The sequence below is a fragment of the Opisthocomus hoazin genome, chromosome 1 (genome assembly GCF_030867145.1).
Source record: "Opisthocomus hoazin isolate bOpiHoa1 chromosome 1, bOpiHoa1.hap1, whole genome shotgun sequence".
NCBI classification, from domain to species: Eukaryota; Metazoa; Chordata; class Aves; order Opisthocomiformes; family Opisthocomidae; genus Opisthocomus; species Opisthocomus hoazin.
The window spans coordinates 100,946,936-100,964,503 of NC_134414.1; the positions used below are offsets into that span (position 1 = coordinate 100,946,936).

The window sequence follows — 17,568 nt, forward strand, 5'->3', positions numbered from 1 at the left end:
GTGATGACAATAGCTCGGTTTGTAGTGCAGTTTAAAGCCGCTTCCTTTCGCTTTTCATATCCAGGCAAGGCTCATATGTCACAACGTATGTGCACGCACCACGACAGCAGAGGGCACACCAATTCGTTAACTCAGATAGCGGAAACCAGCACACGTTCCACAGGTCTCTCAAAACACAAAACTTAAGAGAGTCTAAAATGTCTTGAAATACCAACTGCACGGTTACTCTTTCTTCAAACACTGCTTCCAAAGTTCAGGATGGAAATAAAACTTCCACTGTACACCTTTGCTTGGTTTTGAGGAAACTGCTAGCAATGATTTAAGGATGACTGAACTGTCACGTTACAGTTATTAACATTTAATTCACTATATCGCTTTGAAAAGAAGAATATGTTGGAAAAAACCCTTAAAAAAAGCAAATGGGGAGTTACATATGTAATAACCTTGGTTCTATCAGCAGGACAAAATTTTCCACTGACCACACGATAAGTATAACAGTAATGGCAGATGAGCACCAACAAAACTTTCACACTTTCTCTGTGTGGAACTGGAAATCTTACCGAAACAGAATTGTTAGTGCTGCTATGACCATTAGCTGGGGACTGTCTGGATGTAGAGGGGGAATCTCTCTGAAATAAGACACAAGGTTCATTAACAACACAACACTGTCACAGGAACACAGATATACTTAAAAGAACAGTTACATCCACAGCCTTATAACCATTTGCTGAGCTGCTTCATCTGTGAAAGTTTCCACACTACAAACTCCGTAAATCTGAAGTTTTTCCATAGTTTAAGGTTCAGGTTTGACATTTTGACGTGTCCTAGGTAATAATTATTTTCATATTGCCTTTGCAATCAAACAGCTTCTTAATTACTGAGTATCTGGGACTTCTTAGATCTCATGTGGTTGACAATGCTAAAGGCCATTAGTCATACTGGTGTCTTTGTTAAAGCTAATTACCTGAAAGTTATATGCTAACACTTTGAACAGAATGAGGCACATATTCCATTTTAAACATGCTTCTAAATCTTTTCTCAGCTATGTGGTGGAGGTCAGTGTCGATTAGTTTCTATGCTGTAAGATGCATCTCTATGCAGTGTCTCCGAGACACTGAAGCTAACACATGAGATGGAAGTTGGATGCTTTCTTCTCCATCCTCACCCATTTTACAGGGTACTGAGGTGTTTTTTCCCTCCAGTATTCTTACAGGCTTATAAACATTAAACTTTGCCAAATTATACCACTTTAAAAAAGCCACCTCTCTTGACTCAGACTACCAGCGTGGTCCTACACTTCCGCGAGGAGATAGCAGATGCAGGGTGCATACCGGGAAATTCTACAGAAAGGATAACAGGAATTTCTGACTGGGTCTTGCAGAGGCAAGGAAGTCACTTGTAGAGCAATCTTCTTCACATGCCATTTTGGTTGTACAGTACTTCAAACAAGAATTGGAGCTAAACTTTTCATGCAACAACATTAATCAGGTAAAGGTCCTCTACTAATATTCTCTAACTTATACTAATTATGCAATAGCACTCAGCTGTTTAAAGGCATCAAGAAAAGTTAAAATGACAGGCAATACTTTATCACTCTTGCTGCCTGTATGCTTGATGTGCAAACTCCTTTACAACTTCACTTTTTTGTGGATTAATTATATATGATTTCATAGAAAGTTCCATGTACAGCTATCTACATGCTTGCTTTGATTTTAACACAGTTGAGGACTGATCTGACATTATTATGGCTGTAAAATCACTGTGGTTCAAAGTATGTAGGTCTGTATACTTCTGCTATATGCATAAGAACAAAATGCTCATTTGGCTCTCAGTTACTTGGAACGTATAACAGACTGCGAGAAATCAGCTTTCATTCTATTTAAAAAATTGCTCCAGCATAACACGTTTCAAATGTTCCAATGACATTACAGACAAAAAAAAAAAGAAAAAGAAAGAAGAAAAAAGAGAAGCCTAAAGGAACCAGTATTCCTTTTTTTTAGTGTATGGGATTATCAGCATCACCTTTATCAAATAGCAGCTAGGAGATACTTCTCTCCAAAAAAAGCAGTGACTTCCTTCTTTCATAAAGAGAGTTTCTGCTTGCTCTACAATTCTGTCTCTGCCAATTTCTCATTTTCAAGAAGAGGTGAAAAAGTAAAGTAAGTAGCTGTTTTTAAAAAAAAACAACCATAGTTTGTTAAGATCTGCATAGCCAGTGATGGTTTAGCAAGGGAAAAGTTTGGAAAGTGATGCAAGCACCCAAGTCATGTGGAGAAAAACAAGTTTAGAGCAACCTGGAGAATGCCAGCATTTCTGGACTCTCTTGAAGGCTTCTCCTTTTGAAAGAAATTTTCTTGGGTTGAGAATATTTAGATTTGTATTCCTCCAACAATTCTCAACTAAAGACAGCATATTACTCAAAGTAAATGTTCATCGTAACATACTGAGGAAAAGACATAATTTCCATGCTATTGTTGATTTCAGAGCTTTGAGAAACTAGTCTATTAAGCTAGTCAAGAGGCATATATACAATTTTTAAATAAGTAGGCAGTTCAGCCACAATTTCAAAGGCATTTAGATTCTTAGTTTCCTAGGCACCTGGTCTTTCTCTCAAAAAATATCAGACTCAAAAGTTAAGAGAAAAACTGTATTATGCACAGTCCAATCAGACAAATCGATGAGCAGAGAGATCCTTGTAGAATGCTAGGACTGCTTAGAACTAAACTGGAAAACTTCAGCTTCGGTTGTGAGTTTGTTTCTTCAGTAAATCAGAAAAAGCCCTAGTTCTGGGGACAAGAGCAGAGAAGCACTTGGATGATCCAATGATTCTGAGTAATGTTGAAGTGTTATCACTGTATTTCAGTATAACTTGACTACCTAGACTTCCAATTCTTGTTGAACCCCTAGCCAAATAACAAAACGGCAGTGTTTTGGATTCTTGCTCTTCAGTTCAAGCACCACAGCTGAAGCCTTTGAGGAAACAATCACAATTATTTCCAAATGATGACAAAGCTAGTTTCCTGTTGATTCCTTGTTCTTAGGTGTGGATTATGAATGATAAATCAATACATTTGAGATGCAATCCTATAGCAGATGTCAATCATGTCTACCAGATGTGGCCCAATCAAATTAGATACCAACAAGAACAGCTAGATTAATGATGCTGTTGCCAGATCCACAAAAAATAAAAAACATGGAGAGTTTCCAAAAATCTGAAAATACATTTCAATTTTAGTCTTGCTGAAGGAACCTTTCCGGAAGTATTTTTAATACAAATGTAAGAAGCTTCAAGACTGTAAAAAGTCTTGTAGTCTGAGTACTAACAGAAACTTTGCAAGGCTAAAGGAAAAAATCCAGGATGATTACCACCAGGTTTTAAAATCTCATATATATAAAGGCTTTTCTTCTTAATGAAACAACTTAAGTGTTTCACAAAGACAATCTGAAACACAATAGATGTTTATAAGGAAAGTTGTTTGTTAAAAAGAAAAAAAGTACTTCCCTTACCATTCTCAGATATCTGACACTATAAAAAGTTACTCAGGGTGTTTTGTCAGTATGAAGTAAGAATGCAAGTGTAGCTAAAGCAAAATGCTTACTCAATTGGATAAAGTACTAACTGAAATGTATAAACAGTATATGCAGTCCCAAATCATAAGAAGAACATGTTGCAATATTTACTTAAGTTCATATTTATGTAAGTCTGTAATTTCCTGGGTAGCTGAACCAGTAAACACAACATCCTGGCCACTGTGTTATCTAGATAGCCGAGTAACTCAGGCCATTTGCCACACCAGTGACTGAACAGGTCAGCTCACAGTAGATCAGCTGATCAAATTTTTATCCAAGGGAATTCATAATTATTATGTTTTCATGCAAAATCTACACGAAATAGAAGGCCTGGTAACTGAATGGAAGGCATGGGTGCGGTAAAAGCTATAAATCCCTAAAAACCTGAAATTATTCAGTTGAGATTTTGGAAACTGCGCAGTGACACTGAAATACCGTTACCTACTATAGGGACAAGACTTCCCTAAATATGCAAAAGTGGTGTAATATTTAGAAAACACCACCACAACACTTCTCTTAAATGCCCACAAAAGAAAAAAAATATGGCAAGTGAGATGCAAATCTCAATTATTTGAAAAATAGGTTCCCCTCAAAAACCCCCCTCCATACCTTTGTATATAAAGGCATGTAGACAGATTGGATATAAAAGGCAGATGACCTCTGATGCTACTAATATTTAGTTTTTCTTTTTCAAAATTAACAAGGTATTTTGCAATCCAATGACGTGATCATGGTAGAAGCCTTAAAAAAAAAAAATTATTGATTCTGTTTTATATTCCTCTTCTGGTGGACAAACATAAATTTATAGAAATATCTAAAATACTGCCAAAAAATACCTTAACTAGTAAGATTATACTAGTGAAGACCCAGTATCTCTGAATTTATCCTGCTAGAGAGCACTGGAAGCAAGCATTTTTTGTCTTAGTAATGTCATTCAACATCCCTTTTAGCCTTTATCAATGGTTAAGAATTTGATTCATCATTTGAATCATAATTCTGAAAAATTCTGCAAAAGAAATTCTCTCTGTACCAAAGGACTAGTGATGCTTTAATAGGATGATTTAAAAATACTGGCTTATTGTATATGTTCATAATAGTTGACAAACTAGGCAGTCATAGATGTGACCAAGCAGGTGGAATAGACTCAGGCACCTCTGATTAAATGAATGCTAAATACCACAAAGTGTGATAATTAGACATGCTTATTTTCCATCCCCTCTGTCTTTCATCACACACTCCTAGTTTTGCTGTTTTTTTCCAAAGGAAGATGAGTCTATTAAAAAAAATAGTCATGAAGAACCTAAGGTCACAAAGTTAAGGAAAAGGCAGGAACTGGTACTACTAAAATGATTATCTAATGGTATTAATTTAAAGCTGTGTGCTGAATTATTTTCTCTAAATAATCATCCTCCTAACAGGTATATAATTTCAGTAGTTTCTTCATTTTAATATTGGGAAGTGAGATATCTTTTATTATTACTGCTATTTACAGCACAGAAGTCAATACAGAAATTTGTCAGCATACTCTAGAATTTCCATTTTAATTTTTTTTAAAGCCTTTGCATTTAATGAAAAACTTCTGCTTTCATATTTACACCTTTTAAGGAAATAGGCCTCATAGGTGAAAATTCGTCAAAACTTGTACCTCTAAAACCTTTTAGTTCTTGTTGACTTCTATTAAAAGTATAGAAGGCAACCAAAAAGCAGAATTTTTCTTTTTCTTTCAGATTGTTCTGACAATCACAATAGCAGTTTCTGTGTGTTCTAGCATCTGCTGAGACACAAAAACAGTTAGGGTGAAATCACAACTCTAATTAAGATAAGGTGCTTGACTTCAACAGGAATTGAGATTTTGCTCTCGGAATTCTAATTCGGGAACTGTTTACGCAGTTAAGCATGTGGCACAGAAAGACTGGCATCATCTAGATACTGCATATGCCATCTGTATGCTTAAATTGGAACAGTATCTCTCAAGTAGCCATTTTCCACAATTTAATTCCCTTCAGTTGCAATCTGGAACATAACTTTGTGAGCAGAAGGGAATTAAACGTTACTGTGCAAAAAACCGTAATACCAAGTTTCTAGTTCAACAAGAGATAACTCGAAATCTGTTTTTCTTCTATAATGACAAATACCATTTTTTCATGGAAACATAATATTAAGCCACATGTAACTGTTACAGACAACCACCACAAATTTACCTCAACAGGGTTATACAGAAACAAATTCTTCAATTAACCCTTAACAGCCCAAAGCAGTTAAATAATGTTTAATGCCTAAAAAAGAGGATTGTTCTTCAGTTGTGGAACTTTAATAGACTTCCTGGAGAAGGAGTTTAAATTGTAATTTTTTTTCCAAGGGGCTTCCTAAATGCATAAGTTGAGGATCCCCTTTCCTATTTTTTTTTTAAATAGGCTGTAAAGAGTTAGTTAAGGTGCTGATGAGATGAATACGAAGGCAGGGCTGAGTAGGTAGGTGGGACCTACTCGTGTTCCGTTATCTTTGTTGTAAAATTGGTGTGCGTGATCTAATAGGACAGGCAGAAACAATTTCCCAGAAAGCAGTAACATTCAGCCATCAGCAGGCAGTTAATTACAGGACTGAGGGAGAAATAGGATGGTTCATTAAATTCATTACCTCACAGGATGAAGACTGCGTCCGATAACTTGGCACAATCTTAAAGGTGATACTTCCACGCATTTCCCGCTGCAAAAAGAGAAGCACTTCTTTAAAGACTAAGACATTGAAGATAAAATCTCCAAATCACTAATGAAGGATTGCAAGGAAAGCGTCATAGTTTAAGAGCAGCAGTATGTTTTGCTAAAGTAAATATTCAGAAAAGCTAAAATGTTATGGCTAATTTGCCTTTTCAGTTATAAACGAAAATTTAAATAATCCCTCATTAATGTAAAGATAAACATACAAATTAGTTTGTTTGCCTGACCAGTTTTCGAATGCCTAGAACCTACAGATGTATTTTAAGGTGAGAGATTCAGAGATGTGTAGGTTTCTTCCATGTCCATCTTTTCTTTGTAGCTATATTCTTGTGACCCGCTGACTCTTTGCTACTAAAGGGACATTTTCTTCCCTTTCATACATGTTAAATAGCAAAAGCATATTCACAGTTTCTGGAAGGCTGCATGTTACTGTACTAAAGGTAGAAATGTAAGAAACAGTCTTTTGTCAGAACACAACATGGGGTCTGCTAGTTTGCATTTAGTATAGTACAAGAACATTCATAACAAGTAGTAACCGCAGAACAGCAGCAGATTGTGACAACATATTTGCCCAGCCATATTTTCTAAAATTACAGTTTGATTATAAGTGCCACTACTTGTCTGACAACTGCAGGACTTGATCCGGGCAGAAGGGTATGCAGATCACTTCAAGTGATCTTGGAGTTTTTTCCCTTTCTCTCTTTGGCTGGCTTATTGTCACCAAAAAAAAATACTGTTTGCCTGGACTGGCTTAAGCTTGTCTATATAGTTCTGCACACAACAAAAGGATTAGTTATATCATCCAAGATCCTAAGATTAAAGCTGCATGCAGAAAAATTTGCAAGTGTTCTGGAATATCAAACTGACTCTACTAGCAAGGCCTAAGATGGAGTTTTCCTGCAAAAAGCCAGACTGTCTGAGCTCAAAACATTTTTTTCTTTGTAACATGAATAACCACAAGCCACAATTGTTATAAATTGAAAGAAGGGATGTTCCAGCTACATACGAGGAACACATCTTTCCCTATGATGATAATTCAGTATTGGAACAGGTTGCCTGAAGAGGCACCTGTCCTGTCACATCTCTCTCCTTGGATATTTTCAAGGCTTAACCAGACAAAGCCCTGAGCAACCTGGGCTGAATTCAATATTGACCCTGCTTTAAGCAGGAGATTGGACTGGAAACCTCCTGAGGTTACTTCCAACCTGAATGGTTCTATGATTTCTGGTCTTTGTATTTGTGTAGCAATTATACCAATAGTCAAGAAAAGTTTCTTGTATCTCATAGTATACTCAGTGACTACACTTGGTGTAGACTGAAGATTTAAAATAAGGGCATGATCTTTACAGACTAACTTGGGATGAGTAATAGGAGGAAAGCAGTATTTTTTCTGTTATGTCTACTAGAGACAAGAGAAGAAACTCCTGCATTTCAACAAAGGAAACTCAGACATTAGAAAAAGCTTTCTAAAATGTAGAAGAATCAACTGCCTGTAGAGTTTGGGAAATGTCCATTACTTAAGTTGTTTTAAGAGCTGGTCAGACATACATCTGTCAGGAATGGTTGGGTGTCAATAATATTTTCTGTGGGACTAAATGTAATAAATAAAACGACACCTGGAAGTGCCTTCTACCAATCCTGGGTATAATGTGCAAAAAAGCCACTACTGAAAACCAGAGGAGAGCCTATAGAAGGCTTTAACAGCTGAATACAGGAAGACTCTGTGTTACTTGCACATGCAGGCTATCAGGAACAGAAGAAAAGGGGGAAGTCACAACTGAACTACATAAAAGTTTTGTCAAAATACGACATGCACTTTTATAAAAAGCATGAGAAGAATTTCAGGCACTTACAAGCATTTTTTGTAGTTGTTCTACAGTTTGATTTGCCACACTGATTCCATTTATTTCTCGGATTTCATCCCCTACATGTAGCGTACCTGCGGAGTTAACAAAACACACAATCACCTTCAGACATGTTTTTACAAATTGAGATAATTGTAAGACAGTACTGATATTCATACAAAGGCATAAATATAAAAGAATGTTAAAATAAGTTTTTGGGCTAGATTCAGAAAAGGACTTTGGTAGCTATCTATTAGCTGCCAAAGATTATGAATCTGTCTTTCAGAATGCAGTCAATACATCAGCATGAGATGACCGGGCACCCTATAAAGTACATGGGGAAAATGCTAGTCCCTTCCAAGGACACTGTAAAAACCCACACACTGAAGAGAAAGTCACCTGCAACTAGTCAGTTGGAAATGTTAAACAGTGATATTTGAGCAGTATTTTATCAGATGACTACCTAATGCAGCTTAGCTTCTGGACGTAGTATTAATTTTATTTGTCAGACTGCAGTATTTTTTCATTTCTCTGATTTTGATTTGCCATAGTTACAGTACGCATTTTCTGTATGTAAACTTGACTTCAGCTTGACTGTAAATGATTGGTGTGACTACCTACTATGTCAGATGATGAAACAAATATGTAGTTAGCTTAGGCAAATCATAAACTGATCTGCTGAGGCTGGGATAGGAATGGCATGCTACAAAGTGGCACTAAGACACTACCAAAGCTCAACAGGGAGGAGGCAGTGAATGAACTAATTATCTTCAGGATTAGAAGCAATCTAGGAGGCTCTTTTTGGATAATAATTCCTTACTTGAGTAGCTCAAGCCCACCAAATTCTCTAGCAGTTCTCTAAAAAAACTTCCATGGTTTATTATTAGCCAGAAGATGTTTCTCATATATAATGAGACATAACAAGACCATTTACTTCACATGTATTTCTTTCTGCTGTATGATTTAAATTATTTGTGCAAGTATCCTTCTCTAAGTAATGTACCTAATAAAATGACTGGACCTAATATAATTAACCTTACTTGGACAACTAGCAACTGGCAAACACTTCCTAAACTAAAACATATCTATGGAAAATTACCTGAAAAAGATCAATCAACGAGAATCCTGAAAAATCCTTAAAATTCTTTTCCTGAACCAAAATAGCCAGTTTTTCCAAAGAATACCATGCAAGCAAAATTTTCAGCTGGACAAATGTATGAAAATCAAACTGCTAAACACAAGTCCAGCCTGAACCAAGGAGAAGAATTCTGAAAAGCTCTATTGCTACGATTCCCTTTGAGCTCTCTTCTGCAAAACAGAAGCTCATTTGGCTGTGTTACAGCAGAGAGCCCAAAGTTTACAAAAACTTTCAGTACTCTCAAGAGTAAGTCCTGCAGCTACATTAAATGCTTCAAATGGGAGCTGATGTGCCGACAGTGAAATAATAAAAAAAGGACTCATCACAATTCTTCTTCATCTCTTCAGTGAAAAATTTATCACAATTAATAGTTTACTGAACATGAATGCAACAGTCCTGCATTTGAATTTCAAATTAATCTACTCACATATGAAATATTAATGACCAAATCTCTAGTGAAACACTTTGAAAGTTCAGTTTTGGCAGACGGTCTCAGGAAGGCATTCAATACCCAATTCTAAAAAAAATTCTAAAAAAATGAGGCTCTGTGTTGACTGTATCATGCCAAATTAAATTGTGTTTGAAGTGAGTGTGTTATTAAGCAATAATACTGAATCACAAAGAGCATATGCCCTGGAACAGTATAAAGATTGATTCTTTGGTGTTATTTATTCAAAATACAAATCTGATGGCATTAAATACTGGAATGAGAATCAGACTCAGTAATATCCTTGTACCAAATAACTTCAATAGTCCACTTCAATAAAATCCGCTCTTCTGGAGCATTTCCCATTTCTGTTACTGTGGCAGCAGTGAATATTTTTCTGTTTCTGCCTGGAATGGAGCAGTATACATAGAAGTTCAGAATAAAGCATGGACTTTAGCAGTAGATCGCTATTTTGTTTTGGGTGGTGGATGCATTGATAAACTACAGGAAGACATTTTCAACCTGCGGCAAGAGGCTTTTATTATTTGCAGAAACTTTTTGCTCATTATAAATACTCTTGTTCAAAAGGAGTGTTCTTGACATCTTTGAACAGTAAGTCTTCTGTAACACCTGTAGCTCCCATGATCCCTATGCCTAATCATCAAATTTTTGCTCGTTTTGGTTCCTTTTCTATTGGCAGTGCAGTGTTTATTTGGAACTTAAGCTATTAATGACTTATGGATGTATAACACATCTGTAATAACAAAGAATGGATGCATTTCTGGAGTGAATGATTTCCTTCTCTGTCTTTGCAAGCCAAAGCGAAGATAGTTTTAGGAAGTATGTGCTCTTGCTCTGCACAGATGTATGAGAAATCCTACCCTATTAGGAAGAACACAGAAAAATTCTTGGAGTCTCTGTTTGGAAACATGTTTTGTAGCCAATAGGAAATTAGCTTGGAAAGTGAAAGGCTGTGAATGTATAATAATATTTTTACTAAGTCATCACATGTATTTTGTTAGAACTGAATAAACCTTATCAAGGGTACCAATGTTTTTTAAAAAAATATAAATCAGTATGAGTTTTACATCAAGTCACTTCGAGAATGTTGCACAGAAAATGTACAACTGCTATTTTTCTGGTGAGTTAAATAAGCAGCCCCTCTCTTCTTTGGATTTTTTTTTTTAAATGCCATTTTGAGACCTCTTCTTAAATGCATTTTAAGGATGAATTCACATTTAAGCACGTATGCTCCAAAACCAGTCAGCAGCAAAAACTCTATGGGTTAAGATACTGAGAGCTGCTGAAAACTCAGACTATATGCAGATTCCTTGAAAATAATATTTACGGTATGAGTAGTCGAAACAGAATCCACAGGTAAAAAGCTAATGAACAACTGAGCAAGGTTAAAGCACAGATACAAAGGTGAAAGTCAAGACATAAATTAGAAGCTTGAGATCTAAGATACAGTTCATTTATTTATCCTAAAAAAGCAGACAAGTCAACAGAAAGACAATTTTTAATGATGGAAACTGGTGTTTAATTTGCATGGAGCTGAATCCTCTGGAAGGTCCAAGTAGACAGCATCTTTACAAGCCTATCTTCCTACTTCAACTTCCCCACGTTTTGAATAAGGACAACTATAATCAGCAGGACTGGATACAGCTGGCATAGAGACAGGAGGCAGACTTTACAGCAGCTACTATTTTGTGATTGGGAATTGTGCAGTTTGCACTTCATATTGTTAGACCTGAAATTATATAGTACCTGTAACCCTCCCAGTAGATCTATTATCTAGTCATTGCTGTTATTGTCTGGCAGTTTTCCACACAGCAAGAGGAGAGAGCAGAAACAACAACATAAAAAAAACCCCAAACAAATAAAAGCCACAGACCCTGTCAGTAGGATCCAAAGACATGTTGTGCACAAGATCACTGCCAACTTATGTTTGCATTGTTCTACTCAGTGAAAATATTCTAAATATAGGTATGTTGAATGAAACAGAGAAGCTAAGAGGCATCTGGAGCACCAGCAACATTACAAACATTAAAAAAAATGACAATACTACAGAAACACTGAAGTATAGTTCATTTTCAAACTAAACCTGCATGCAGAAGAGCTACCTTAGATGAAGCACATACAGATTGGGATAAATTTCCCAAATTTTCAGAAATAAGAGACACTGTATAATTAAAAATAAAATGAGTTCTAATGGGCATAGTTGAACTCTTTTACTCAGTTTTAACAGGTTTAAAAAGTTTTATTACCCCCATTATGGAACACAGTCATGTGAAACAATGCTCTCCAGAGGATCACCACTACCTAAGTGCAGCTGGACGAAAACCTTCTTCCTGCAAATCTTAGAGCAATCTCCTTTTAAAGTTCACTTTCAGAAGCCAAATAAATTTAAGTTCAGAGGGTCCTCTAAAGGAATACAGAAGTCTACATGAATTGCATCTTTGCTTGTATGAAAAGTTTTATCTTTCCTGCTTCATGACAGGTTTGATCATCTCAAGGAGCCAAAGTGAATATATCAGGGAAAGGGATTGCTGTACTATTTGCCTGTTGCATGTTTTGTCTTCCTAATTACTTGTTCCCATCTTCCTTTCAAATAGAAAAGTAGAGTAGAAGGAAATTTGTTCTAATGAATAATGAAAATTTTTGTGTTCATCAAAAGAAAAAAGATGGCAAACTGGAAAAACTATGGTAACCCTTTTAAAGGTGCAATCCAAACTTGCAGCTAAAAACCTACTAGGGAAGTTTATGTATTTAAAGTAGGACAAAACCCAGCTATTTTTTGACATCTGATCTGCACACAGAAAATGGAAAAAAGGAGTACACTGGAGATGAGAAAAGACCCATGTCTGCAGGGTTTGCTACAGTCGTGAAAACTGAAAATAAAGATCTAAGTTCTAGGCACAAGAAATATTTTTATTTCACAAATAGTTTTTATGAGCCTCAACATGAAAAGTACAAAGATCCTCAGGAATTGCATGAAAATATAGGAAGAAATTTAATCTTTTTGTTGAACAAAGCTCTTTCATTTTTACAAGGAAAATTACTGTAACTAGTCTAAGGATTTTTTTTTTTTAAACAGAGAATTAAGTACAGCTTCAGAAATTATTGGCATTTCAATGTCTTACTGAGCTATACTCCCCTTATCCTAATTAAGGCCTAAATGAAACATAGTGGCCCTCATCTCAAAACACGTGAAGACATCTGCAACTGGAACGTAACAAAGGCAGTTAACAGGACTCCATCCAGATACAGATGTAGACTACTAAGGAATAGTAGCAATCAAAACACGGAGCATGCACTGTTACATGGTTTGTATAAAATGATCTAAATAATTGTGTTTGAAGACAGAACTATTTATGACACGATTACCTTGCCGGTGAATCATTCCTCCGTGCATAATTCTTGCCACAATGCAGTGGTTCAGCTCATTCATTTTTAAAGTGATTCCCTACAAAAAGAAATGTTTACACTCTTAAAATAAAATATTAAGCAGTGGGATTCTTGAGTGGTTAAGAACAGTCACTTTTCCTAAAAGCTTGAAGGCAGGGTATAGAATAAAAATCTTGCCACTCACTTAAATATAAGCAATGAAAACAGACCCTATTTATAAGTGAAGATGCAATAATTTGATATATGAGCATGTAAGATTCTGGTTTGTTAAAAATGTAATTTTGTATTGAAGTGCTAAGTTCCCAGTTTGGTTTAAAGCCTGATCTGGTATAACTAGTACAAGGTAGTTTTTAAATGAAAACAGCTCTAGTGGTACAGCAGTAGTATGAATGCACACATAGCAATTTAAGTTACGTATATAGAGAGGAGGAGAAGTACCTACAATGGCCACTGAGCTATTCCAGCTATACTGGCAACCCTACTTCAAAGTGCAGCAACTGTCATTAAGATCATTGTAATACTGGCCTTTATCAGTACAGAGTCAAGAAAAATATTGAGGTTGCCTCCATACCATTGGTTCATCTGTGTTCTTCTGGAACTGCACCAGTCGAACTCGTGTTACATTCTCCATATCCATGTCGCCGTTTGCGCTTTCTGGAGAATCTCCATTTAAATATGGAGAGGTGGGAGGAGGTGTAACTCTCAGCGCTTCATCACTGTAAACTTCATGTGCCACTACATCATGAGTTTGAAGTAAGGCCTAAAGGAGATTACAGCAACAAGATATCAGACTTCTATCATTTCTGATGCCCCCCACTCACTCCTCATAAGTATTTTGAAGCTTTCCAGAAGTTAAAGGAAACTCAAGATACTTGTGCATCCCTTTACATATAGGAACTTTTCTCCTAAAGGAGACTAAGACAAACTTCAGCAGACTGCAAATGCATACACGCATACTTAGTCTTTAAAATCTACACAAGTAAACCTAATTTTCACTGTAGATACTTCAGTGAGAATGATGCTGCTTCCCTCTACTCCACCTCCTTGACACCTGCAAGGTGTCAGAATTATGCCATCTTTATTTACTTGCCTAGACACAGAATTAGGAAGCTACCTTTCTGAGCAAACTATTCTATAATAATTACCCTAGTAAAGTGAAAAGCTATTCAGATCCCATGGTATTTCATTCTAATAAAGACAGACTGTGGATCGGTACTGACTGAAATAAAATACTGAATAAAATACTGTTTTTTGTTATTTACTAGCATACTCACTTCGATATTCTCCCCTTCACCTACAGCATGGACCACACTGAGTTCAAAACACCTGACAGAAGTTACAATCTAAACCAACAAGCTGCTCGAATATTACTTCATTAGTTTTACTCTGTTTCGTGATGCACAGAATGGTACAACATGTAATTGATTAAATGTGTTTAGATATCTTTGATAAGCAGAACAACTGACCCTGTAAGAACTCTAAGCCAGGGCAAAGACATGAAGTCTGTATAACTGTAAAAAGTGTAACATTATTATGAGATAAAAGTTGGACAAAGTGTAAACATTTTCAAAGCAGTATCAGGATTTTTTATGGTATTACATTCCACTGTTCTCCAGGATATGCTCAAGAGCACTGTATCACATCCATTTCACATTTGCGTTCAAGTCTTAAAAATAAGCATATTCTAGCTAGCTTGCTTCCATCCAAAAATGAAATATGATTTATATGTGAATATGCTAGTACTACTCCTATACTAACTCATCAAGTGCCAGAGATAGATCTCGCCTCTCTACCCAAATAGACGGGTTTTGCAGGTAAGGACTGATAAATCAAGCCTAGTTCTTACAAGAGCTCTGCAATAGTAGAGATATCAGACTCCACCACAGTTGGGTCAATCTATACTACAGTTAACATCTTGATGGAACAGAATTCCCTAAACTAGCAATGCTCTGCCCACATTTCCTCCTGTTTTTCCAGTCTTTCAAGCCCACCTACACATATACTTTTTTTCAGTTAAATACTAAACTGTAGCTGCATTTTCTGTTCTTCCTAGTCTGTACTACTGAAGTAACATTTCGTATTTAGAGATCTGGACCATATATGTAAGTTAAACTACTTAAATAAATTCTTAATTTTATTTGTTTAATTGGGTGCAAACTTTGGTGTGAACACTCCTATACAGGTTTAGAGATTTAGCTTAATTCTCATTCTAGTATCTAAGAACTCTTTGCAGTTGTCCCACACAAGACAAGAGCATCCACGTGCAACCATGCCTTAGCTCTGGCTGTTACAAAAACCATCCATCCTAGGGGTGAGTGTGGTCTTCACTTTGCGCACAAGCACTCTTTTAACAGTACGGTGACCTTCTGTGCTTCGAACTCAGTCTACTCAAAGCTACTTACTCAAGTTCATGCATCTGTTACACTCTCCACCCTTTAATACGACATCTCGTCTGTAATTCAGGGCCTTACATTTGTTTTACATCAAATACCTGTCTTGCTTTATATTATAATTTAGCAATAATATATACCTTGTAGGAGGTTAAAATATGGTAATTTGAACATTTTTATAGGTTTGTCTTTATACTAGTTGACTTCTGAATGTGCTATCAAAAATTTACACAAATACAGAAACACCAGATACTGAAGTACAGCAAGCTCAAATTAAATTATGAAAACATTTAATATAAAGCGTGCAATTGGACTTTACTTAAACATATTTGTTTTCATGCGTTTCTGTTAATTTTGTTAATTTGGATTTTTTTTCCTGTATTTTTCTTTTGCAGAACATTTTAATCCTGCTGAAAATAAAAGTTTACTGAGAACAACAGCTTTCTACTGTATCGCAGGATCACTGTCTGCAAAGAATAGCGTAGGAAGGCACATGAAGATGCATAAAACTTCAACAGGTAATTACGTAAAAGTCTCCTAGTACAGCAAACATTTCAATTGTTGCACATATTAAACATACAACAGAACCTTTTACAGATAAAACTGGCACATTTGAAAAATCACTTGAGTTGTTTAACGAAAGAAAAGCTTCTTGAACACACAACAAATGAGATACTTGATAATCTTTTAAATAATTCTTAAATTAATTATCTGCTAAAAGAGCTTTGTGCAAAATTTACATACATTTCTTTAAAATAAAATTTTAAGCGTGTGCACACTAAATCAATAATTTATTTCTGTACCCATAAGGCACACAAGGGTAAATCAAAACTAAAACAACAAAAACTTTGAACTCGAAGATCTCAGTCCCAACCAGAGTACTTACAAATACATACTTAATTGGCTTTGGTTCTGTGAAGGCTTCTAGTCTAAACTACTAGTTTAAGTAAATGAGAAAGACTAAAATCCATTATATATCAACTAGGCATACACATCAGATAATAATACAAATAATAGTAAAATACTTGGCTATCATACAGGTGTTAATGCACATGATCCTACTTATTACACCTTATTGCTTCAGTTTCTCTGCATCAGAGCTCAGGAACTTACTAACGAATGTATTGCTCTGTACCATGCTTGGTAAACACATTGAGTGCAGGCTGACAATATTGTTTTACACAATTATTTACATTTCTAAAAGTATCTATTTTAAAGGCTTTGGCTCTCAAGGGAAGTTTGGCAGAATGCCACATACATAGGAACAATTTTGTAAGGTCTGCAACCTTATAAAAGGTGTATCTGGGAGCAGGAGTGGGAATGATGGGAGAGGATGGGATTGCCTCCTTGACATCTGGAGACTCTTTGGTATATTTGCCCTGTTCCACAGTAACAGATGCTGATTTAATTGCTGCTTTGCATATTTGTGTCATTCCTCCCTATCCTGGACTGGATGTTTCTGTCCCCTTGCTCATTCTGGCTCTGGCAGTATTCCATTTGTGCTTAATTCTTTTTGCTAAATGGATCATTGTTTTGTTGGAGCAGTTTCCTACTAGTTTAGCATAGTGCAGTACCGAAGTGCAGACTCAGATGGATGTCAGAACAACTGAGTGGATGAAACATGGGGAGAAGGGATGGGACTCCATCAACTAGCAATTTAGCTTGGGATGTCATAGACGAACTTACTGAAATCATTCCTCATCAAAAACACTTGCTATGGAATCGCAGCTTATTCCTTACAAAAAAATACCTTTTATAGAATCTCAGCAAAAGAATTCTGACAGATGGTTTTAAATTTATGGGGATATCAGGGGGAAATAGAGATATCTATAAACGATGATTTCCATCTCACTTTTTCCATTGCCTGATTTGATACATTAAATTTTTATATGTGTTTTGGCTTGGCCTAGATAAATGCCAGGTGCCCACCAAAACTGCTTCATCACTCCCACTTCTCAGCTGGACAGGGGAGACGAAGTATGATGAAAGACTAGAGGGTCGAGACAAGGCCAGGGAGAGATCTCTCACCAACTACTGTCACGGATAAAACAGATTGAACTTGGGGAGAAAAAAG

At 36.1% G+C, this 17,568-nt stretch overlaps 1 protein-coding gene across 8 annotated transcripts in view; it reads right to left on the minus strand.

The window, feature by feature from the left end:
• Positions 1–17,568, minus strand: part of CASK (calcium/calmodulin dependent serine protein kinase) — a 227,804-nt gene that overhangs the window by 25,112 nt on the left and 185,124 nt on the right. For 5 of the 8 annotated variants that reach the window (XM_075430844.1, XM_075430829.1, XM_075430838.1 and 2 more), the window contains 4 exons: positions 13,676–13,864; positions 13,084–13,162; positions 8,141–8,226; positions 6,208–6,276 (listed from right to left, as the gene is read on the minus strand). In XM_075430844.1, coding sequence (XP_075286959.1) covers positions 6,208–6,276; positions 8,141–8,226; positions 13,084–13,162; positions 13,676–13,864 — 423 coding nt within the window. Of the gene's footprint in view, positions 1–560; positions 630–6,207; positions 6,277–8,140; positions 8,227–13,083; positions 13,163–13,675; positions 13,865–17,568 lie in introns of all 8 variants that reach the window. The other 3 variants (XM_075430791.1, XM_075430782.1, XM_075430802.1) reach the window with 1 other exon arrangement.